Source organism: Lithobates pipiens, unplaced genomic scaffold (genome assembly GCF_037356315.1).
Source record: "Lithobates pipiens isolate NorthernLeopardFrog02 unplaced genomic scaffold, aLitPip1_a1.2 Scaffold_17, whole genome shotgun sequence".
NCBI lineage: Eukaryota > Metazoa > Chordata > Amphibia > Anura > Ranidae > Lithobates > Lithobates pipiens.
This window is the reverse complement of record NW_027507755.1, coordinates 8,876,911-8,901,936: the sequence shown is the minus strand read 5'-3', so window position 1 is coordinate 8,901,936 and position 25,026 is coordinate 8,876,911. Positions and strand designations below refer to the sequence as shown.

General features: G+C 45.1%; 1 protein-coding gene across 1 annotated transcript; it reads right to left on the bottom strand.

Moving 5' to 3' along the window:
* Window positions 1-647: 647 nt before the first annotated feature.
* Window positions 648-11,202, bottom strand: LOC143986579 (uncharacterized). Its single transcript, XM_077484984.1, has 5 exons — window positions 11,087-11,202; window positions 6,784-6,909; window positions 4,304-5,200; window positions 3,504-3,596; window positions 648-1,428 (listed from the first exon to the last, which is right to left on the bottom strand). The coding sequence occupies exons 3-5, from the start codon at window positions 5,192-5,194 to the stop codon at window positions 718-720; spliced, it is 1,695 nt and encodes a 564-aa protein (XP_077341110.1). The 5' UTR covers window positions 5,195-5,200; window positions 6,784-6,909; window positions 11,087-11,202; the 3' UTR covers window positions 648-717.
* Window positions 11,203-25,026: the final 13,824 nt, after the last annotated feature.

Here is a 25,026-nt window from a genome sequence, read left to right as displayed (position 1 = left end):
CTGAAAAGAATACAATAAAACATAGTAAAACTGAAACATTCTTTAACACAATATGTGCCTAAAAAGTATATGCCAAAGCATGGGGGCATCCACCCCTAATGTTAGGAGCAAATTGCTCCTCCGCCCCTGCCCCCATGCTTTTTTTTTTTTTTAACTGTGGTGGTGAAATCACCTCCGTAAAAAAGAGCAGAACAATATTCAGCAGCCCCCTTACATCAGAGTGTCCCATCAGCAGCCTCCTTACATCAGAGTGTCCCATTACCAGCCCCTCCTTACATCAGAGTGTCCCATTTTCAGCCCCCCCTTACATCAGAGTGTCCCATTACCAGCCCCCCCCTTACATCAGAGTGTCCCATCAGCAGCAGCCCCCCCTTACATCAGAGTGTCCCATCAGCAGCCCCCTTACATCAGAGTGTCCCATCAGCAGCCCCCTTACATCAGAGTGTCCCATCAGCAGCCCCCTTACATCAGAGTGTCCCATCAGCAGCCCCCTTACATCAGTGTCCCATCACCAGCCCCCTTACATCAGAGTGGCCCACTGAGCCATCGGCCCACCGGGAAACTCCCTGTAGTCCCGATGGCCAGTACATGCCCGTCTATACCAAAGGAGCTTACACTCTAATGCCCCCCCCCCCCCCCCCCCCACAGTCACACACTATTATTATACATTTATATGTATAAGCCCCACTCCTAGCACAACCTCCCCATAACCCCCTTTTAGACAGAAACTGGCCAAATTGCTCCTTCTAGAAAAACCCCATCTGCCCCTACTCTATTCCATATGCCATATTCATATTCCTTATAAGTCAATTTTTGTACTAGTACTTTCACTGCTCTCTCTGCCTTTGCTATCTCTAACTCTCTCTCTCTTGCTCTCTTTGCTCTCACTCTCTCTTCCCTGGCCTTTTCCTCTTCTCTTGCCCTTTTTTCTCTCTTTCTCTCCTTTTCTTCCCTCTCTCGTATACGGTCTTTTGCCCGCTCTTGTCTCACCCTCCATGCCCTAACCCGCTCTTCCCTGGCCTTTTCCTCTTCTCTTCCTCTTTTTTCTCTTTCTCTCTCCTGTCTTTCCCTCTCTCTCATTCGCTCCTCTTTCTCCTTTCTCTTCTCCTCTCTCACTTGGTCTTGTTTCACCCTTTCTTTCTCTTTATCTTCTCTTGCCCGCTTCTCTATCTCTTCCTCTTCTCTTTCTCTTTTTTCTCTTCCTCTCTCCCATCTTTCCCTCTCTCTCATTTGCTCCTCTTTCTCCTTTCTCTTCTCTCTCACTTGGTCTTGTTTCACCATTTCTTTCTCTTTATCTTCTCTTGCCTGCTTCTCTATCTCTTCCTTTTTTTCCTCTTCCCTCTTTTCTTTCATTTTCTCCCTCAGACTGTCTTCCTTCTCCTTTTCGTTTTTACAGTAGAAGCCATGGCATTTGCATAGGACAGGGCACTGTGGAAAAGAAAAGGATTTATTAGTGAATAGAACACAGGCGTTTCACCTTCGGCTACATCAGACAGCCTGTCACTTCTACAATAGTTATCAGTTTAGGACTTTGTCATATATGATTTATGTGTTTCCCCAAAAAAGCCAATTTTTATCATCAGTTAGTTGTTTCCATAGAAGAGGTCAGCCTCATAGGTGGCTGAGAATTCGGTGTACAGTATAGGCAGGGCTGCTGTTAGAATCACTGGGCCCCATACAGCCTACCTGACAGGGTCCCCTGCTGAAAGTGACTGAGATCATAGATGTATCGGCCCCTTTCTCTGTAGCCTCAGCTGCACAGATGAATGAATAGGAAGTGCTCCGAGGCTTCCTGTTCATTTACAAACTGAAGCCTAGTAAACATAGTTTACTATGCTGCAGTGATGAATGGACACAGGAGTGACTGGTACTGATCGCTCACAGTGTTCATTCAGGAAAGGAAGAAGCCAGCAAATGACATTTACCGACCCCTTTCCCCACTCTCCATCCTGAAACATCTCCCTGTGTGCCCGCAGCAGCAGCTGGCTGGAGAGGAGAGAAGCACTGCAAAGGGGCACACAGGGAGGCATGGACAGCAGCTGTAAGGGGCGCATGTGATAGAACCAATTCCCCTGCAGTGCAGCCAGAGGGTGAAAGAAGAAAAGAAGCTGGAAGCGCTGAAGGGGGAGACAGAAGAGGATCGGTGTCTGCAACAAGACAGTACAGCTGGACCTCAGCAGGTGCCCAGGCTCCTCTTTTGAGCTGATGGAGCTCGGGCCCAGTACAAGAGGGCTGGCTGTACTGCCTTATCAGCGATCCCGAGTATAGGAACCCTTTCTATATGCTCAGCCAGAGACATTAATTTAAAGCGGAGATTCAGCCTGTATTAAAAAAATAAAAGTCAGCAACTACAAAAACTGGAGCTGATGACTTTTAATATAAGGACACTTGCCTATCCAGGGAACCCACAATGTCGGCACCCAAAGTCGACCTGTCCATAGGCTCTGGGTGCAGGCGCCAGCATCCTGACTAAGGCCCCTTTCACAATGAGGCTTTTTTCATGCGATACAGTGCTAAAAATAGTGACTGTATAGCTCCTGAAAAAAGCGGCTCCTTTCACTCCAGTGTGAAAGCCGGAGCACTTTCACACTGTATCGGTGCGCTGGCAGGATGGTAAAAAAAAAAGTCCAGCTAGCAGCATCTTTGGAGCAGTGAAGGAGTATTCACCTCTCCTAAACCCCTCCTACCCATGGAAATCAATGGGGCAGCGTGGCTATACCGCCGGCAAAGCCCTGCTGCGGCGCTTTGAATCCTTTTTTGGCCACTAGAGGGGGTTAAAACTGCCCCACTTGCAACCGAATACCTCCACTAAAATGACGGTAATGCGGTGCTAAGAATAACGCCTCTTTACCGCCGACTCCAGCACCGCCCCAGTGTGAAAGGGGCCTAAGGGAAACAGGAAGTAAAGTGTGTCTTATAGAAGGCAGTGAGGGGGGAGAGGAGGAGGAGGGGCTGCAAATAATGTAGGTCGCTGCGGGGCCCTTACAGGTACCGGCTCCCCCCTCCCCCGAAAGGTGCCAAATGTGGCAGCAAAGGAAGCAGATAAGCAGAGCTTCCACTTTTGGTTGGAACTCTGCTTTAAGTACTTTTAGGAAAATAAATGCCAAAAAGGTGGACATTACTTTACTAGGAATCCACGAGGGAACTTGGAGGGCCCCTAATGGCCTGACCAGGCTGAATGACCACTATTGAGAAAGCTAGAAAAATATTTCCTAATGACTATTCTTCCCTCTGGAATAAGTGATAAAAGCAGATTCTGCCATCGACAATCCAAACCCCGCCATCACTAATTCACTAGGAAAGGAACATTCATTAAAGATCTGTAACTTAACACTGGGTGATTTCTTATTCAATTATAATTGTGGCCCCCCCACCATGAAAAAGAATGTTCTCCAGCTAATCAGAGGGCTTTGTTTTTCCTCTATTACTAAACTGCTTGTTTGTGAGAAACTGCTACCTATCTATAGAACTACCTAAGCAGTATAATTTTATAAGATACTTACTGTTTTCTTTCCTGGGCCCGTTGTTAAGCACTCAAACATTGCTTCCCGCCCTAGTACCTGCGTCTTGATAACAAGCATGGTTTCGCCACACCACTATAAGAAAGAAACAAAACAAGAAGGAAAATATTAGGACAGGTTCTAAAATGGAACTCTACATTTTATTTTAGATGTGAATGAAGTGGGGAAAGGGTTCAACCTTGTTCATGATTTATATTGTTTGTGCTCTGACTTGGAAAGCTTCCCTTTACATTATCCTAGGAAGAGAAGTGGAATCCTCCCATCGGGATTGCAGACAGCAATAAAAATCCAACTGAGGTTGTAACCCTGCCCCCATTCTATCTAAAATCCGTGTCTTGCTTGGTCTTCTGCTTTAATATCGTTAGATTTTTAAAGCATGTTTACAAAGAGTTACTAATCAGACAGTATTTGGAAAAGTAAAGATCTGAAGGTCCCAAATATGCAGCTGCATAAGACCCCCCTGGGGCTTAGGGGCTCATCTATACTATCTATACATATATCCTCATCCCCCCGGAATAAGTGCTAGAATCAGATTCTGCTATCACCGCTCATCCCCAGTTCTCCAAGAAAGGAACAATTATTAAAGAACGGTAGGCAATGGGCAATTTTGTGTTAAATGTAATCACCCCACAATGAGGAAACATGGCTTCCAGCTATTCAGAGGGTTTTATTCTTCCTTCCTCTGCTGTAGTTTGCGAAAGCCTGTACTTTATAGACATGGGGTTTTCTTCAACCTATTTAACTATAACTAACTAATCAATATAACATTACAGGATACTTACCACGTTGGCTACCATGAGGGGCTTGGTCTTTTCTTCCCTTGCCATGTCTTCTTCTGCTTCCTCCATGACACTCTCTTCTCCCAAGTCATCAGGGACTGATGGTGGAGTACTTGTCTCTGTCTTCATAGCAGAGACCTCTTCACCATCTTGTTCCCCTGATGTACTCTCTTCTCTCTCTTCTCTAACCCTCTTCTCAAGCTCCTGCTCTCCTGCTTCCTCCATGACACTCTCTTCTCCCAAGTCATCAGGGACTGATGGTGGAGTACTTGTCTCTGTCTTCATAGCAGAGACCTCTTCACCATCTTGTTCCCCTGATGTACTCTCTTCTCTCACCCTCTTCTCAAGCTCCTGCTCCAATTCCATCTCTGCCATTGTCTTGCTCTCTGTTAATGCTTTGATGTAAATCAGCATTTCTTTAGCAGAAGCAATGGACATTTGTTGCTTTTCTTTTTCATGAGCTCTGAGTTCAGCGATTTTCTTTCTACATTCTTCTTGTCTTTTATTTTCTCTGATCTTAAATTCTCTCAAAATCTGCTCCTCTTTCTCTCGTCTCATCTCTGCCTCCCTCTTCTCTTTTTCCCTGAGAATAGCTCTGTCCTCTGCCCCTACCCTTGCCAATTCCTGTCGGCATCTCTCATCTTTTAAACGCTGCTCCTCCTCTTCCCAATCATGCAGGGCTTTCAGTTTTTGGACAACCGATTTTTGCCATTGGCTCCCTGCTATGATATTTTGTCGCTTGATTTCTTTTGCCCTCTCAATCTCGGTCTTCTTTGCAAAAGTTCTCTCTCTTGCTTTTATGATGGCCATTTTTTTTTGTTCTAAAACTGTGGTCTGCTCGGCTTTCCACAGTTTAAGATGACTTTTCTTGTTATGTTGTGGTTTCTTGTCCATTTTAACCTATAAATAAAAATAAAGATGGTAAGTTTACGTACAAATTTTTAAGTGGAACTCTGGTCAAAATGTTTTCTTTTAGATTTGGATGGAGTGGGGAGAGGATTCAAATGTTTCCAAGGTATCAATGTTTTTTTATGTCCTGACTAGGAATGTTTCTCCTCACTTCCTGTCATCTCAGCAGGAGAGGAAGTAAGCAGAATCTTCCCAGTTGGGTCACAGGCAGCAAAAACCCAACTGAGGTGCTAACCCTTTCCATTTAAAACTGTCGTGGTTGAAATTCAGCTTTATTAATTATATTAAACTCCTTTAAAAGCATTTTATAATCAGTTCTTCAACTCCAGGCACTTTTACCCCTTTCCTGCCCAGGCCAAATTTCAGCTTTCAGCGCTGTCGCACTTTGAATGACAATTGTGCGGTCACACAACACTGTACTCATGACATTTTTGTCATTCTTTTTAATACAAATAGAGCTTTGTTTTGGTGTTATTTAACCAGTTCCCAACCACCCTATAGCAGTTTTCCTGCAGCCGCGCTGCACAAGATCACGTAAATATATGAGATTCTACACTTCCTGGTGTCAGGCGTGAGTGTGGGCCACCGCCGGCTCACTTCTGCTGTGATTGTACACAGTGGGAGCTGATCAACTGGTCCCATGGACTCGATGTCCACCGGCACCCGCTGATCGTTTGGTACACAGGCAAAACAGCTATCTGTCTATGTAAACAAGGCAGATCACCTTTCTGTCAGGAAGGAAGGCATGGATCAAAGCAGAGACATGGATCCATGCCTTTCCCTAGTAAAAACATCTCCCGCAGTACACTAAAACACCAGCTAGGCAACCAGTTAACCCCTTGATCACCCCTGATGTTAACCCCTTCCCAGCCAGTGTCATTAGTACAGTGACAGTGCATGTTTTTAGCACTGATCATTTTATTAGTGTCACCGGTTCACAAAAAAAGTGTCAAAAATGTCAATGTCCAATTTTTTCGCTACAATCCCGCTATAAGTCGCTGATCTACGCCACTACTAGTAAAAAAAAAAATCCATAAATATATCCTATAGTTTGTAGACGATATGACTTTTCTGCAAACCAATCAATATATACGCTTATTCGGATTTTTGTTTAGCAAAATATGTAGCAGAATACATATTGGCCTAAATTGATGCAGAAATGTGATATTTTACATTTTTTTATAGCAGAAAGTAAAACGATATAATTTATTTTATTTTTTTTAATTGTTGGTTGTTTTTTTTTTGTTTATAGCAAGACCTTGCCTAGAAAGGTTTGTGTTTGGGAACTGGGTAAATGGGGCCCTTTGGTGACTATCTACTGCTAGATTGGGTTTACAGAGGTATAGGACAACTAACATAGCAGCCCCTGGAGCTTTATGATGGGGTCCAAGGGTAAAGGGCTCACCACAAACCTTACTGTGATGCCCGGCATACACTAAACAAACTGCTCTGTAAAATCACAAATTGGTCATATACAATAAAAGAAACGGACATAGGCACCGCTATTTAACAAAACTAGACAATAATACAATGTTCTATATGATGTAGGATGAGGGTAAAAAACAGATACTTACTAATTGGATTAGATTTTCTGAAAATAGTCTTTAAAAAGACTGTAATCGCTTTCCAGAAAAAAACTTCACACGAAAACTATCAAATAAATTACCCAACACTCAATCCGTGTTGAAAAATGATGTCCCCTACAAAGAGAAAAAGAAAAATGTTTTAGTTTCACACACATTACATACATATCACACATAACGAATGTCAGTAGGAAGTTCATTGGACCATGAATGATTAACCACTTCAATACCGGGCACTTAAACACCTTCCTGCCCAGACCAATTTTCAGCTTTCAGCGCTGTCGCACTTTGAATGACAATTGCGCGGTCATGCTACACTGTACCCAAATTTAATTTTTAAAAATTTTTCCCCACAAATAGAGCTTTCTTTTGGTGGTATTTGATCACCTCTACGGTTTTTATTTTTTGCTAAACAAATAAAAAAATACAGAAAATTTTGAAAAAAAAAATGTTTTTTTTGTTTCGGTTTCAAAACTTTGTAAAAAAGTTAGTTTTCTCCTTCACTGATGGGCACTGATGGGGCTACACTGATGGGCACTGATAAGGCGGCACTGATGGGCACCGATAAGGTGGCACCAATGAAGTGGCATTGATGGACACTGATATGTGGCACTTATAGGCAGCACTGATGGGTGACACGGATGGGCACTGATAGGTGGCACAAATTGGCATGGATAGGTGGTACGGATGGGCATGGATAGGCGGCACAGATGGGCACGGATGAGCACTGATAGGCAGCACGGATGGGCACTGATAGGCGGCATTGTATTGTTTTATACTGTACTAATGGATACCAATCAGTGCCAAACAATAATGCATGCCAATCAGTGATGCCCATTGTGGGCACTGATTGGCATCCAATGTGGGCACTGATTGACATCTATTGTGGGCACTGACTGGAATCCCTGCTGGTCTAAGGTGGCATACCTTGTGCTGGGTATCCCTGGTGGTCCAGTGTGGGCATCCTCGGGGGGGCTGTGCTGATAATCGATCCGCACAGACCCCCCTGTCAGAGGAGCAGCCGATCGGCTCTCCTCTACTCACGTCTGACAGACGCGAGTGAGGAAAAGCAGATCACCGGCTCTTCTTATTTACACTGTGATCAGCCATGATTGGACACGGCTGATCACGTGGTAAAGAGTCTCCATCGGAGACTCTTTACCGAGATCGTAGTTGCGGGGTGTCAGACTGACACCCCACAACAACGATCGCCGCGCAGCGGCTCAAAATCCTGATCACGTCATATGACGTCCGGTCAGGATTTTGAAACCACTATGCCGCCGTGCTTTCGTTATAGGGCGGGCGGCAAGTGGTTTAATGTTGATCCCATAAAGCAATGAATTCAGAGGATCTGGGCAGGTTTTATTGAAGTTCAAGGATCAGACCACTCAAAACTGATATTTTGCCCAGAAAGATGACATCATGAAGCTTACATCACAACCAGACAAGTGACTGAGCCAAACATCTCCCCCATGCAGTGTAATGGGAGGAAGTGGCTGAAACCTTCATAGCAATTTTTTTTTTTCTTCAAAATTGTCAGACCGCAGAAGTGATCAAATACCACCAAAAGAAAGCTCTATTTGTGGCAAAAAAGGATTTTATCTGTGTACGGCGTAACATCATCTTTCACCACAATATAATAAAAATGTGGCTAGCTTTACAGTTTCCTTATTTTCTAATTCAATAAAGTCTCTCCCCAAAACAAATTGTGTTTGTAAGATTGCTGCGCAAATACAGTGTGACATAAAGTCTTGCAACAACTGCAATTTTATATTTTATTCTCTAGGTAGGATGTCTGGAAAAAAAAAAAATGTTATATATATTCGTTCCAGTCTCCTCATAGTAAACATGGAAGCGACGTCATGACGTCACTTCCCGTTTACTCGGCTGCCAATGGCGGCGGTTTTAAAAATATATACGTATTCAGAATCGCCGTTTTCGGCGATCTGAATACATTGAAGTGTAAAAGGAGGGGTAGGGGGTCTTTTAGACCCCCGATCCCTCCATAAAGAGTACCTGTCACCACCTATTACTGTCACAAGGGATGTTTACATTCCTTGTGACAGTAATAAAAGTGATAAAAAAAATTTTTACAATTTTTTTTTTTACAATTTAGTCATTTTAAAATAAATAAAAAAAAAATTTTTTAAAGCGCCCGCCGTCCCCGCGAGCTCACGAAGCAAAGAAAACGCATACCGTATGTGAACGGTATTCAAATCACACATGTGAGGTATCGCTGCGATCGTCAGAGCGAGAGCAATAATTCTAGCACTAGACCTCCTCTGCAACGCTAACCTGGTAACCGTAAAAAAAAATTAAAGTGTCGCCTATTGAGATTTTTAGGTACCGTACTTTGTCGTCAATCCACAAGTGCGTGCAATTATAAAGTGTCACATGTTTGGTATCTATTTACTCGGCGTAACATTATCTTTCACATTATGCAAACAAATTGGCCTAATTTTACTGGGTTTTTTTTTTTTTTTTTTTATTCATGAAATTGTCCCTTTTCCCAAAAAGTTGCGTTTAAAACACTGCTGCGCAAATACCGTGTGACATAAAATATTGCAACAATCGCCATTTTATTCTCTAGAGTCTTTGCTAAAAAAAATATATATAATGTTTGGGGGTTCCAAGTAATTTTCTAGCAAAAAATATGGATTTTAACTTGTAAACACCAAATGCCGAAAATAGGCTTAGTCATGAAAGACTTTATTTTTTTCCAAAAAAGTGCACTTGTAAGACCACTGCGCAAATACGGTGTGACAAAGTTTTGCAACGACCGCCATTTTATTCTCTAGTATGTTAAGTATACATTTATAATCTCTGAGGGGGGGAGTTTAAGTAATTTGCTAGCAAAAAAAAAAATGTTTTTAACTTGTAAATGAGTGTCAAAAAGAGGCTCAGGGCTGAAGTGGTTAAAAAATAATAATAAAATATATATATATATATTTGTTGCACTGACCCTTTAATTGCTTTTCTAAAAAAATGTATTGTTGTCACAAGGAATGTAAACATCCCTTGTGACAGTAATAGTCAGGGATTGGTATTCCTTTATGGCGGGATCGGGGTCTTTAAGACTCCCCCCCAGTATCCCTCCTTTGCGCTTTCAAAAGCATTGAAAACGCCCGGCTGTTTTAAACAGTCATATATTTTATCGGAACGCTGTTAGATCTTAGATGAACTGGAAGGGATGTCATTACATCACTTCCGGGTTATTAAAGCAGGAGACCCGGTCGGATCTCCAATCAGCAGTCCCGGTTGGACAGGAAGAGGAGGAGTCAGCCCCCAAGTGTTATTTTCGCTAAGTAAAAACCTATCATGACGTCTGTAGGCGGAGCTTACTGTGCTAACAGCACGAAACCTTTCTTTTCAATACATCTGGAGTGTATATATGTTTTATATACAGAGCTTCTAACTTACCCTGCTCACTCTTTAACGCTCCGAGAACGAATGACCGGCACCTGCCTGCCTGGCCCTATTTATTGTACTGTGACTGAACTGTGATGTCACACAAGCTATTTGGCAAACAGCCAACTCCTAACCCCTTCCTGCCCAGGCGGTTTTTAAGCGTTAAGAGTCACTATAATTTGAATGGCAACCCCTCAGTCATGCCACACTGTAGCCAAATATACTTGCCTTTTTTTTTTCCTGAGACCAAAAAAACAAGCTTTTTAGACCCCTTTCACACTGACGGCGTGCTGCAAAAACTGCCAATAAAACGCCGGTCATTTTGTTAGGCGCTAGTGGTGCACTTTTCTAAGGTCACATGATAACATGACCTTAAAAAAATAAAATGCATTTTGTGGGGTTTTTAATCAGTTGAGTGGAGAGGGGAGGAGCCTCTGATCCGGGCACCTATCAGTAACAGAGTACAGAGCCGACTCACTTGTACACTGAAGAGTGAAACTAATAGATACTCGGGTCAGAGGCTCCTCCCCTCTCCACTGTGTACACTGGGGAAGAGAACTACAAGCCCCAGGGAGATCCCACCACCCATGGGCAACAGGGCTGCCGATCACCTCCCCCCACTGCATTCTAAATGGACAGCCAGAGGTGCAGGGGGGAGATGCCTAGTCTTGGGCCCCCCCCCCCCTCTACAGTGGCAGAACGGCAGGGTCCAATCGAAAGTGCGACTGCAGCGACCCATATGGTTCCACCACTTACTACACCTCCGCTCTCTATATTATCTTCTATGTATTTCTATATGTATGTCATGTCAGTGAATGATTCTCCATCAGTGAAGAACATTCTATGGATGATTGTCTGTGTAACACAGAGTAACATAAACCCGTACCTCTCACTACCACTCTCCAAACAATAATGACACGGGCACAGCTCTGCACTGCTTATAAACGGCTAACGGCACTGTGACGTCACCATAGAAATCAACCGCCAGGGATCTCCCATATATGGGCATGCTATTTTTAGAGCGACCGTTAGTCACGTGACCATGAGGAGCGGACCTGTTTGGGAACTAGTCTCTGTTTACCACCATCAGGCTCCGCCCTCTCCTTCCAATCCTTGGCCATGGGACCTGTCAGCGTGGAGGGGAGGGGGCGGGTCCATCCTTAAACACCGCCCACAAACAATAATATATTCACATCTCGCCTCTCTGTCCCCGCCCACCCTAAATACAGCCCTCCCCCTTGTCTTTCATGATTGGAGGGAGGGGAGGTGTCTTAGCCGGGAGGGGGAGGAGTTAGTGTAATGGATTCTCCTCTTATTGGATGATGGGTCTGATGCTGTTTATGGTGATTCGTAACCAATATACAATATAACGATCATATCTCCCCCTCCCTCCATCTTACTACTGTACATCCATTCCAGCTGTTATAGATGATCGTCCAATCATATCTTCCGTCCTAATCCGTCTAATAAGTGGGTATCCTGGGCTGCCATAGATGATTGTATGATCTCCTATACACCATACAATCTGATTGTATGATCTCCTATACACCATAGACTCTGATTATACGATCTCCTATACACCATACAATCTGGTTTTATGGTCGCCTATACACCATACAATCTGATTGTACGATCTCCTATACACCATACAATCTGATTGTATGATCTCCTATACACCATACACTCTGATTATACGATCTCCTATACACCATTCAATCTGATTGTATGATCTGTACACCATACAATCTGATTTTAGGATCTCCTATTCACCATACAATCTGATTGTATGATCTCCTATACACCATACAATATGGTTGTACAATCTATAGATCTGCCATCAGCTATGTAGTAGAGGAATCAGACGCATTTCATACAGATCTCTCACCTTCATATTACATATATAGAGGATTGTAAAATCTGACTGTATGGCGTATGGCCAGCTATAGGAGATCGTACAATCTGATTGCATGTGTGTGGGGGAGTGGATATGATTGTACAATTTGATTGTATGGTGTGTGGGGTGTGAATATGATTGCACAATCTGATTGTACGGGGTGTGAGGGGTGGATAGGATTGTACAATCTGATTGTACGGGGTGTGAGGGGTGGATAGGATTTCACAATCTGATTGTATGGTGTGTGAGGGGTGGATAGGATTGTACAATCTGATTGTACGGGGTGTGAGGGGTGGATAGGATTGCACAATCTGATTGTATGGCGTGTGAGGGGTGGATAGGATTGTGCAATCTGATTGTATGGTGTGTGGCGGTGGATCTGATTGTACGATGTGTAGGGGTGGATAGGATTGTACAATCTGATTGTATGGTGTGTGGCGGTGGATCTGATTGTACGATGTGTAGGGGTGGATAGGATTGTACAATCTGATTGTATGGTGTGTGGCGGTGGATCTGATTGTACGATGTGTAGGGGTGGATAGGATTGTACAATCTGATTGTACGATGTGTAGGGGTGGATAGGATTGTACAATCTGATTGTATGGTGTGTGAGGGGTGGATAGGATTGTACAATCTGATTGTATGGTGTGTGAGGGGTGGATAGGATTGTACAATCTGATTGTATGGTGTTTGAGGGGTGGATATGATTGTACAATCTGATTGTATGGTGTGTGTAGGGGATAGATATGATAGGGGTGTCAGATTATCATTGCTGTCTGTGTCCCCATTAGGGAGATTCTCCCTCTCTGTCTCCTGATTATCCTTATCACAGAGAGTGACATAAAGTCCCAAATGTTGGGTCGTCATCAAAACCGGAATGGAGGAGAAATCTTCCAATGGGGACACTGGTTCTGAAAGGAATTCCTCTCACTTCCTGGTGTGGTTATGGGACAGGAAGTGAAGGTAAATATCTCCAATGGGGACACAGATGGTAAAAATAAATAAAAAATCTTAACGTAACAGTAATAGAGGGGAAAGCGTCCAATGGGGACACTAGTTGTGGGATTCTCTCACTTTGCAGGTATTTCCTCTCACTTCCTCTATGGGACAGGAAGTGAAGAAATCTCCCCATCAGGGACACAGATGACAGAAAACTCCTGCCAGGGGTGATAGCACCTCCCCTTACTCCATCATAGATGAGAAGATAACGTTTTGCCTCTAGTTCTCCTTTAGGACACTGAGGATGAAGAAGGTTTTCCTCACTTTGGAGGGATTTCTTTTCACTTCCTGTTTTGGCTACGTGACAGGAAGTGTAGGGAAATCTCTCCAATGGGGACACAGATGACATAAAGAAAGTTACCAGAAAAGGAATGGAAGAAAACACTTAAAATGAAGACAGTAGTTTTGAATTTCCCTCACTTTGGAAAGATTTCCTCTCACTTCCTGTTGTGGTTATGGAACAAGAAGTGGAGGGAAATCTCCCGGATGGGGACACAGATGAGAAATATCTCCAATAGGGTCACTAATTCTGGATTCCCTCACTGTGGAGGGATTTGCTCTCACTTCCTGTTGTGGCTATGGGACAGGAAGTGAAGGGAAATCTCCCCAACAGGGACACAGATGACTGAAAACCCCTGCCGGGGTGACAACCCTGGATGAGAAGAGAAGTTTTTTTCCTGGGGTTCTCCTCCATCCTCTTCCTATCTGGGATCACTTCTATATGTTTCTGTGATCTCCGGCTGAGATAATGAGAGGGAGATTCTGGCTGTAATATCAGCTCCCCAATAGGGAACGTTTATAGACGTCCGTCTGTCAGGAAGGGGTTAAGGTACGCTCTGACCTCAGCCAATCACAGCCATGGGGGAGGAGCTCCAGTTACCGACCTCCATCAGGGGGCGGGCACAAGGGTGAGTCCATGGCAGGGATAGGCTGGAGGTGACCTTCAGGGCGGGTTCTGTGTGGGGCGCTTTCCAAACTGTTCTGGTAAAAACCGACCCTCACAGATCCCTCTTCAGGGCCAGAGCTGCCGGCATTGGCTCATCATTTACCAGGAACTTCCTCTAGAAAATACAGGGGGTCCCGGGGGTGGGGTCCTTTGTAATTTCCCTGCCAGTGTCCTATCATATACTGTCCCCCATTGGATAGTGTCCGCTGTGTACTACGCATGCGCAGTACACAGCACAAACAGATTCCGAAAATACCGAAGATGAACGGCGCCTGCGCCGTGAGTCCAGGTTCTATCCCCACCGTCCAAGTGAACATAGAGTTGGAATATAAAAGAGCCGAGTGCAGCGAGGCCGAGCCCGCGAGGGGCCCTCTTATTTTCCCAACCCTATGTCCGCTTGGATGGTGGGGCTTCCACCTCCACTCACGGTGTAGGTGCCGTTCATCTTCAGAGATTTTCCGAAGCTTCGTCTGCTCCGTACTGCGCATGCTACACTATACACTACGGACACTATATGATGGCAGGACACTATCTGCCAGAACACCGGGTCCCTTCCATGGGGGGCGGGGCTACAGCTTTGTGTGTCGGTGTCCGGTCCTCCTGTAGGGGCGTTATAACCCGAGAAAATAAAAATATTTTATGATGAGGACAGAAAACTGACTGCAGTCTCCTGCCTGTAATCACCAGCTCAGCAGCTGATTGGCTGATCAGTTTATGGAGAAGGTGGGGGAGGGGAGGGGGAGGGGTATCGGCACATTTACAGATATCAGACATTGTGGCGGGTAAAGCGGCTCTAATCTACATCCTGGATGTGTGGCTGTAGCAGAGTGTCCGGAGTTCCTCTTTAGGTTGATGGATGTTCCTGGAGGTGTCAGTGTATCGCCTCCCTCCCACCGAGATCACAGCGCACCCTCTGACACCGCCTACATCTTCTTTCCTCTCCAGAAGGACGGTGCTATCTGTTTTCATACATCATCCAGGGTCACCTGGACTATAATGTTAATAACCCAGTAATGGAAGTCCTGGTGCCTGTGCTGGTCTTGTTTGTATTCACAAATGTCTGACACATATCAGCTCCCTGCTGCAGCCTCTGATGTTATGATTTGTTACAATGATGCAATCTGATCCCTGAGGGGGAGGAGATTGAGATTATCATCTCCACCTAGGCAAAGCCACTGATTGGACCTCAAGTATGGTCTTACTTTGTAGAGGTGACCCTTTCTTCTGTGCCGTCTCAGCTGCAGCTCCAGTCTCCCCAGATTGTCAGCTCTTGGGCCCGGCGATTATTCTCTCTCTCATCTCTCATCATATCTGCAGTCTCTGGTCATCTCCTGTAGTATGTCCGCAGTCTCTGGTCATCTCCTGTAGTATGTCCGCAGTCTCTGATCATCTCCTGTAGTATGTCTGCAGTCTCTGATCATCTCCTGTAGTATGTCTGCAGTCTCTGATCATCTCCTGTAGTATGTCTGCAGTCTCTGATCATCTCCTGTAGTATGTCTGCAGTCTCTGATCATCTCCTGTAGTATGTCTGCAGTCTCTAATCATCTCCTGTAGTATGTCTACAGTCTCTGACCATCTCCTGTATTATGTCTGCAGTCTCTGACCATCTCCTGTAGTATGTCTGCAGTCTCTGATCATCTCCTGTAGTATGTCCACAGTCTCTGATCATCTCCTGTAGTATGTCTGCAGTCTCTGATCATCTCCTGTAATATGTCTGCAGTCTCTGACCATCTCCTGTATCATGTCTGCAGTCTCTGACCATCTCCTGTATCATGTCTGCAGTCTCTGACCATCTCCTGTATCATGTCTGCAGTCTCTGACCATCTCCTGTATCATGTCTGCAGTCTCTGACCATCTCCTGTATCATGTCTGCAGTCTCTGATCATCTCCTGTAATATGTCCGCAGTCTCTAATCATCTCCTGTAGTATGTCTGCAGTCTCTGACCATCTCCTGTATTATGTCTGCAGTCTCTGACCATCTCCTGTAGTATGTCTGCAGTCTCTGACCATCTCCTGTAGTATGTCTGCAGTCTCTGACCATCTCCTGTATTATGTCTGCAGTCTCTGACCATCTCCTGTAGTATGTCTGCAGTCTCTCACCGTCTCCTGTAGTATGTCTGCAGTCTCTGACCATCTCCTGTAGTATGTCTGCAGTCTCTGGTCATCTCCTGTAATATGTCTGCAGTCTCTGACCATCTCCTGTATCATGTCTGCAGTCTCTGACCATCTCCTGTATCATGTCTGCAGTCTCCGATCATCTCCTGTAATATGTCCGCAGTCTCTGATCATCTCCTGTAGTATGTCTGCAGTCTCTGATCATCTCCTGTAGTATGTCTGCAGTCTCTGATCATCTCCTGTAGTATGTCTGCAGTCTCTAATCATCTCCTGTAGTATGTCTGCAGTCTCTGACCATCTCCTGTATTATGTCTGCAGTCTCTGACCATCTCCTGTAGTATGTCTGCAGTCTCTGATCATCTCCTGTAGTATGTCCACAGTCTCTGATCATCTCCTGTAGTATGTCTGCAGTCTCTGATCATCTCCTGTAATATGTCTGCAGTCTCTGACCATCTCCTGTATCATGTCTGCAGTCTCTGACCATCTCCTGTATCATGTCTGCAGTCTCTGATCATCTCCTGTAATATGTCTGCAGTCTCTGACCATCTCCTGTATCATGTCTGCAGTCTCTGATCATCTCCTGTAATATGTCCGCAGTCTCTAATTATTATTATTATTATTATTATTCAGGATTTATATAGCGCCAACAGTTTGCGCAGCGCTTTACAATATGAGGGCAGACAGTACACTTACAATACAAATCGATACAGGAGGGATCAGAGGGCCCTGCTCGTTAGAGCTTACAATCTAGAAATCATCTCCTGTAGTATGTCTGCAGTCTCTGACCATCTCCTGTATTATGTCTGCAGTCTCTGACCATCTCCTGTAGTATGTCTGCAGTCTCTGACCATCTCCTGTAGTATGTCTGCAGTCTCTGACCATCTCCTGTATTATGTCTGCAGTCTCTGACCATCTCCTGTAGTATGTCTGCAGTCTCTGACCGTCTCCTGTAGTATGTCTGCAGTCTCTGACCATCTCCTGTAGTATGTCTGCAGTCTCTGATCATCTCCTGTAATATGTCTGCAGTCTCTGACCATCTCCTGTATCATGTCTGCAGTCTCTGACCATCTCCTGTATCATGTCTGCAGTCTCCGATCATCTCCTGTAATATGTCCGCAGTCTCTAATCATCTACTGTAGTATGTCTGCAGTCTCTGACCATCTCCTCTAATATGTCTGCAGTCTCTGACCATCTCCTGTAATATGTCTGCAGTCTCGGACCATCACCTTTTTCATGTCTGCATTCTCTGACCATCTCCCGTCGTATGTCTGCAGTCTCTGACCATCTCTTGTAGTGTGTCTTCAGTCTCTGACCATCTACTGTATTATGTCTGCAGTCTCTGACCATCTGCTGTATCATGTCTGGAGTCTTTGACCATCTCCTATAGTATGTCTGTAGTCTCTGACCATCTCCTGCAGGATGTCACAGGCTCTGGCCATCTCCTCTAATATGTCTGCAGTCTCTGGCCATCTCCTGTAGTATATCTGCAGTCTCTGACCATCTCCTGTAGTATTCCTCCAGTCTCTCACCATCTCCTGTAGTATGTCTGAAGTCTCTGGTCATCTCTATCTGAAGTCTCTGATCATCTCCTGCACCATGTCTGCAGTCTCTGACCATTTCCTGTAGTATGTCTGGTCTCTGACCATTTCCTGTAGTATGTCTGCAATCTCTGACCGTGTCCTGTAGTATGTCTGCAGTCTATTACCATCTCCTGTAGTATGTCTGCAGTCTCTAACCATCTCCTGTATTATGTCTGCAGTCTCTGACAATCTCCTGTAGTATGTCTGCAGTCTCTGACCATCTCCTTTAATATGTCTGCAGTCTCTGACGTCTCCTGTAGTATGTCTGCAGTCTCTGACCATTTCCCGTAGTATGCCTGCAGTCTCTGACCGTCTCCTGTAGTATGTCTGCAGTCTCTGACCATCTCCTGTAGTATGTCTGCAGTCTCTAACCATCTCCTGTATTATGTCTGCAGTCTCTGACCATCTCCTGTAGTATGTCTGCAGTCTCTGACCATCTCCTTTAATATGTCTGTAGTCTCTCACCATCTCCTGTAGTATGTCTGAAGTCTCTGGTCATCTCTATCTGCAGTCTCTGATCATCTCCTGCACCATGTCTACAGTCTCTGACCATTTCCTGTAGTATGTCTGGTCTCTGACCATCTCCTGTACTATATATGCAGTCTCTGACCATCTCCTGTACTATGTATGCAGTCTCTGACCATCTCCTGCAGTATGTCTGTAGTCTCTGACCATCTCCTGTAATATGTCTGCAGTCTCTGACCGTCTCCTGTATCATGTCTGCAGTCTCTGACCGTCTCCTGTAGTATGTCTGCAGTCTCTGACCGTCTCCTGTTGTATGTCTGCAGTGTATTACCATCTCCTGTAGTATGTCTGCAGTCTCTGACCATCTCCTGTAGTATGTCTGCAGTCTCTGACCATCTCCTGTAGTATATCTGCAGTCTCTGACCATCTCCTGTATCATGTCTGCAGTCTCTGGCCATCTCCTGTATCATGTCTGCAGTCTCTGACCGTCTCCTGTATCATGTCTGCAGTCTCTGACCGTCTCTAGTAGTATGTCTGCAGTCTCTGACCATCTCCTGTAGTATGTCTGCAGTGTATTACCATCTCCTGTAGTATGTCTGCAGTCTCTGACCATCTCCTGTATCATGTCTGCAGTCTCTGACCATCTCCTGTATCATGTCTGCAGTCTCTGACCATCTCCTGTATCATGTCTGCAGTCTCTGACCATCTCCTGTACCATATCTGCAGTCTCTGGCCATCTCCTGTAGTTTATCTGCAGTCTCTGGCAATCTCCTGTAGTATGTCTTCAGTCTCTGACCATCTCCTGCAGTATGTCTGTAGTCTCTGACCATCTCCTGTAATATGTCTGCAGTCTCTGACCATCTCCTGTAGTATGTCTGTAGTCTCTGACCATCTCCTGCAGTATGTCTGCAGTCTCTGATCATCTCCTGCACCATGTCTGCAGTCTCTGACCATTTCCTGTAGTATGTCTGGTCTCTCACCATCTCCTGTATCATGTCTGCAGTCTCTGACCATCCCCTGTACTATGTATGCAGTCTCTCACCATCTCCTGTACTATGCATGCAATCTCTGACCATCTCCTGTAGTATGTCTGCAGTCTCTGACCATCTCCTGTAGTATGTCTGCAGTCTCTGACCATCTCCTTTAATATGTCTGTAGTCTCTCACCATCTCCTGTAGTATGTCTGAAGTCTCTGGTCATCTCTATCTGCAGTCTCTGATCATCTCCTGCACCATGTCTACAGTCTCTGACCATTTCCTGTAGTATGTCTGGTCTCTGACCATCTCCTGTACTATATATGCAGTCTCTGACCATCTCCTGTACTATGTATGCAGTCTCTGACCATCTCCTGCAGTATGTCTGTAGTCTCTGACCATCTCCTGTAATATGTCTGCAGTCTCTGACCGTCTCCTGTATCATGTCTGCAGTCTCTGACCATCTCCTGTAGTATGTCTGCAGTCTCTAACCATCTCCTGTATTATGTCTGCAGTCTCTGACCATCTCCTGTAGTATGTCTGCAGTCTCTGACCATCTCCTTTAATATGTCTGTAGTCTCTCACCATCTCCTGTAGTATGTCTGAAGTCTCTGGTCATCTCTATCTGCAGTCTCTGATCATCTCCTGCACCATGTCTACAGTCTCTGACCATTTCCTGTAGTATGTCTGGTCTCTGACCATCTCCTGTACTATATATGCAGTCTCTGACCATCTCCTGTACTATGTATGCAGTCTCTGACCATCTCCTGCAGTATGTCTGTAGTCTCTGACCATCTCCTGTAATATGTCTGCAGTCTCTGACCGTCTCCTGTATCATGTCTGCAGTCTCTGACCGTCTCCTGTAGTATGTCTGCAGTCTCTGACCGTCTCCTGTTGTATGTCTGCAGTGTATTACCATCTCCTGTAGTATGTCTGCAGTCTCTGACCATCTCCTGTAGTATGTCTGCAGTCTCTGACCATCTCCTGTAGTATATCTGCAGTCTCTGACCATCTCCTGTATCATGTCTGCAGTCTCTGGCCATCTCCTGTATCATGTCTGCAGTCTCTGACCGTCTCCTGTATCATGTCTGCAGTCTCTGACCGTCTCTAGTAGTATGTCTGCAGTCTCTGACCATCTCCTGTAGTATGTCTGCAGTGTATTACCATCTCCTGTAGTATGTCTGCAGTCTCTGACCATCTCCTGTATCATGTCTGCAGTCTCTGACCATCTCCTGTATCATGTCTGCAGTCTCTGACCATCTCCTGTATCATGTCTGCAGTCTCTGACCATCTCCTGTACCATATCTGCAGTCTCTGGCCATCTCCTGTAGTTTATCTGCAGTCTCTGGCAATCTCCTGTAGTATGTCTTCAGTCTCTGACCATCTCCTGCAGTATGTCTGTAGTCTCTGACCATCTCCTGTAATATGTCTGCAGTCTCTGACCATCTCCTGTAGTATGTCTGTAGTCTCTGACCATCTCCTGCAGTATGTCTGCAGTCTCTGATCATCTCCTGCACCATGTCTGCAGTCTCTGACCATTTCCTGTAGTATGTCTGGTCTCTCACCATCTCCTGTATCATGTCTGCAGTCTCTGACCATCCCCTGTACTATGTATGCAGTCTCTCACCATCTCCTGTACTATGCATGCAATCTCTGACCATCTCCTGTAGTATGTCTGCAGTCTCTGACCATCTCCTGTAGTATGTCTGCAGTCTCTGACCATCTCCTTTAATATGTCTGTAGTCTCTCACCATCTCCTGTAGTATGTCTGAAGTATCTGGTCATCTCTATCTGCAGTCTCTGATCATCTCCTGCACCATGTCTACAGTCTCTGACCATTTCCTGTAGTATGTCTGGTCTCTGACCATCTCCTGTACTATATATGCAGTCTCTGACCATCTCCTGTACTATGTATGCAGTCTCTGACCATCTCCTGCAGTATGTCTGTAGTCTCTGACCATCTCCTGTAATATGTCTGCAGTCTCTGACCGTCTCCTGTATCATGTCTGCAGTCTCTGACCGTCTCCTGTAGTATGTCTGCAGTCTCTGACCGTCTCCTGTAGTATGTCTGCAGTGTATTACCATCTCCTGTAGTATGTCTGCAGTCTCTGACCATCTCCTGTAGTATGTCTGCAGTCTCTGACCATCTCCTGTAGTATATCTGCAGTCTCTGACCATCTCCTGTATCATGTCTGCAGTCTCTGGCCATCTCCTGTATCATGTCTGCAGTCTCTGACCGTCTCCTGTATCATGTCTGCAGTCTCTGACCGTCTCTAGTAGTATGTCTGCAGTCTCTGACCATCTCCTGTAGTATGTCTGCAGTGTATTACCATCTCCTGTAGTATGTCTGCAGTCTCTGACCATCTCCTGTATCATGTCTGCAGTCTCTGACCATCTCCTGTATCATGTCTGCAGTCTCTGACCATCTCCTGTATCATGTCTGCAGTCTCTGACCATCTCCTGTACCATATCTGCAGTCTCTGGCCATCTCCTGTAGTATATCTGCAGTCTCTGGCAATCTCCTGTAGTATGTCTTCAGTCTCTGACCATCTCCTGCAGTATGTCTGTAGTCTCTGACCATCTCCTGTAATATGTCTGCAGTCTCTGACCATCTCCTGTAGTATGTCTGTAGTCTCTGACCATCTCCTGCAGTATGTCTGCAGTCTCTGATCATCTCCTGCACCATGTCTGCAGTCTCTGACCATTTCCTGTAGTATGTCTGGTCTCTCACCATCTCCTGTATCATGTCTGCAGTCTCTGACCATCCCCTGTACTATGTATGCAGTCTCTCACCATCTCCTGTACTATGCATGCAATCTCTGACCATCTCCTGTAGTATGTCTGCAGTCTCTGACCATCTCCTGCAGTATGTCTGTAGTCTCTGACCATCTCCTGTAATATGTCTGCAGTCTCTGACCATCTCCTGTACCATGTCTGCAGTCTCTGGCCATCTCCTGTAGTATATCTGCAGTCTCTGACCATCTCCTGTAGTATGTCTGTAGTCTCTTACCTTCTCCTGCAGTATGTCCGCAGGCTCTGGCCATCTCCTCTAGTATGTCTGCAGTCTCTGACCATCTCCTTTTCCATATCTGCATTCTCTGACCATCTCCTGTTCCATGTCTGCAGTCTCTGACCATTTCCTGTTGTATGTCTGGTCTCCGACCATCTTCTGTAGTATTTTTGCAGTCTCTGACCATCTCCTGTACTATGTATGCAGTCTCTGACCATCTCCTGTACTATGTCTGCAGTCTCTGACCATTTCCTGTAGTATGCCTGCAGTCTCTGACTGTCTCCTGTAGTATGTCTGCAGTCTATTACCATCTCCTGTAGTATGTCTGCAGTCTCTAACCATCTCCTGTATTATGTCTGCAGTCTCTGACCATCTCCTGTAGTATGTCTGCAGTCTCTGACCATCTCCTTTAATATGTCTGTAGTCTCTCACCATCTCCTGTAGTATGTCTGAAGTCTCTGGTCATCTCTATCTGCAGTCTCTGATCATCTCCTGCACCATGTCTACAGTCTCTGACCATTTCCTGTAGTATGTCTGGTCTCTGACCATTTCCTGTAGTATGTCTGGTCTCTGACCATCTCCTGTACTATATATGCAGTCTCTGACCATCTCCTGTACTATATATGCAGTCTCTGACCATCTCCTGTACTATGTATGCAGTCTCTGACCATCTCCTGTATCATGTCTGCAGTCTCTGACCGTCTCCTTTATCATGTCTGCAGTCTCTGACCGTCTCCTGTATCATGTCTGCAGTCTCTGACCGTCTCTAGTAGTATGTCTGCAGTCTCTGACCATCTCCTGTAGTATGTCTGCAGTGTATTACCATCTCCTGTAGTATGTCTGCAGTCTCTGACCATCTCCTGTATCATGTCTGCAGTCTCTGACCATCTCCTGTATCATGTCTGCAGTCTCTGACCATCTCCTGTATCATGTCTGCAGTCTCTGACCATCTCCTGTACCATATCTGCAGTCTCTGGCTATCTCCTGTAGTATATCTGCAGTCTCTGGCAATCTCCTGTAGTATGTCTTCAGTCTCTGACCATCTCCTGCAGTATGTCTGTAGTCTCTGACCATCTCCTGTAATATGTCTGCAGTCTCTGACCATCTCCTGTAGTATGTCTGTAGTTTCTGACCATCTCCTGCAGTATATCTTCAGTCTCTGACCATCTCCTGCAGTATGTCTGTAGTCTCTGACCATCTCCTGTAATATGTCTGCAGTCTCTGACCATCTCCTGTAGTATGTCTGCAGTCTCTGATCATCTCCTGCACCATGTCTGCAGTCTCTGACCATTTCCTGTAGTATGTCTGGTCTCTCACCATCTCCTGTATCATGTCTGCAGTCTCTGACCATCCCCTGTACTATGTATGCAGTCTCTCACCATCTCCTGTACTATGCATGCAATCTCTGACCATCTCCTGTAGTATGTCTGCAGTCTCTGACCATCTCCTGCAGTATGTCTGTAGTCTCTGACCATCTCCTGTAATATGTCTGCAGTCTCTGACCATCTCCTGTACCATGTCTGCAGTCTCTGGCCATCTCCTGTAGTATATCTGCAGTCTCTGACCATCTCCTGTAGTATGTCTGTAGTCTCTTACCTTCTCCTGCAGTATGTCCACAGGCTCTGGCCATCTCCTCTAGTATGTCTGCAGTCTCTGACCATCTCCTTTTCCATATCTGCATTCTCTGACCATCTCCTGTTCCATGTCTGCAGTCTCTGACCATTTCCTGTTGTATGTCTGGTCTCCGACCATCTTCTGTAGTATTTTTGCAGTTTTGACCATCTCCTGTATTATGTCTGCAGTCTCTGACCATCTCCTGTACTATGTATGCAGTCTCTGACCATCTCCTGTACTATGTATGCAGTCTCTGACCATTTCCTGCAGTATGTCTGTAGTCTCTGACCATCTCCTGTAATATGAGTGTTGAAAGTTTAATCGAGATCTCTGGTCTCCAATCAGAGATATCGGAGAGATGTGAACTAGGGGACTATTACGGGGCACGTAGATTTGTTACATCAAAATGAAAAAAAACAATATTACATAAAAATATAATTTATTAAAATGAAAAAATTACAACTTCAGATATATATCACAATTTCATAGGGGAAGGTGAGGTATTAAGCGCTTTAATGTCTTCAGTCTCTGACCATCTCCTGTATCATGTCTTCAGTCTCTGACCATCTCCTGTATCATGTGTGCAGTCTCTGACCATCTCCTGTACTATGTTTGCAGTCTCTGACCATCTCCTGTAGTATGTCTGCAGTCTCTGACCATCTCTTGTAATATATTTGCAGTCTCTGACCATCTCCAGTATCATATCTGCAGTCTCTGACTATCTCCTGTAGTATGCCTCCAGTCTCTGATCATCTCCTGTAGTATGTCTGAAGTCTCTAATCATCTCCTGTAGTATGTCTGCAGTCTCTAATCATCTCCTGTAGTATGTCTGTAGTCTCTGACCATCTCCTGTAATATGTCTGTAGTCTCTGACCATCTCCTGTAATATGTCTGCAGTCTCTGACCATCTCCTGTATAATGTCTGCAGTCTCTGACCATCTCCTGCAGTATGTCTGCAGTCTCTGATCATCTCCTGTAGTATGTATGCAGTCTAATCATCTCCTGTACCATGTTTGCAGTCTTTAATCATCTCTATTTGCAGTCTCTGATCATCTCCTGTACCATGTCTGCAGTCTCTGATCATCTCCTGTAGTATGTCTGGTTTCTGACCATCTGCTCTAGTATGTCTGCAGTCTCAAACCATCTCTTGTATAATGTCTGGTCTCTGATCATCTCTTGTAGTATGTCTGGTCTCTGACCATCTCCTGTAGTATGTCTGGTCTCTGACC

Excerpts from the sequence above, each read along its gene's own strand:
- LOC143986579 (XM_077484984.1), bottom strand. The coding sequence starts at position 5,194 with ATGGACAAGAAACCACAACATAACAAGAAAAGTCATCTTAAACTGTGG. Across the intron at positions 3,597-4,303 it reads CCCTCATGGTAGCCAACGTG|TGGTGTGGCGAAACCATGCT; the intron begins GTAAGTATCCTG and ends TCTTTCTTATAG. Across the intron at positions 1,429-3,503 it reads CGGGCCCAGGAAAGAAAACA|TGCCCTGTCCTATGCAAATG; the intron begins GTAAGTATCTTA and ends TCTTTTCCACAG.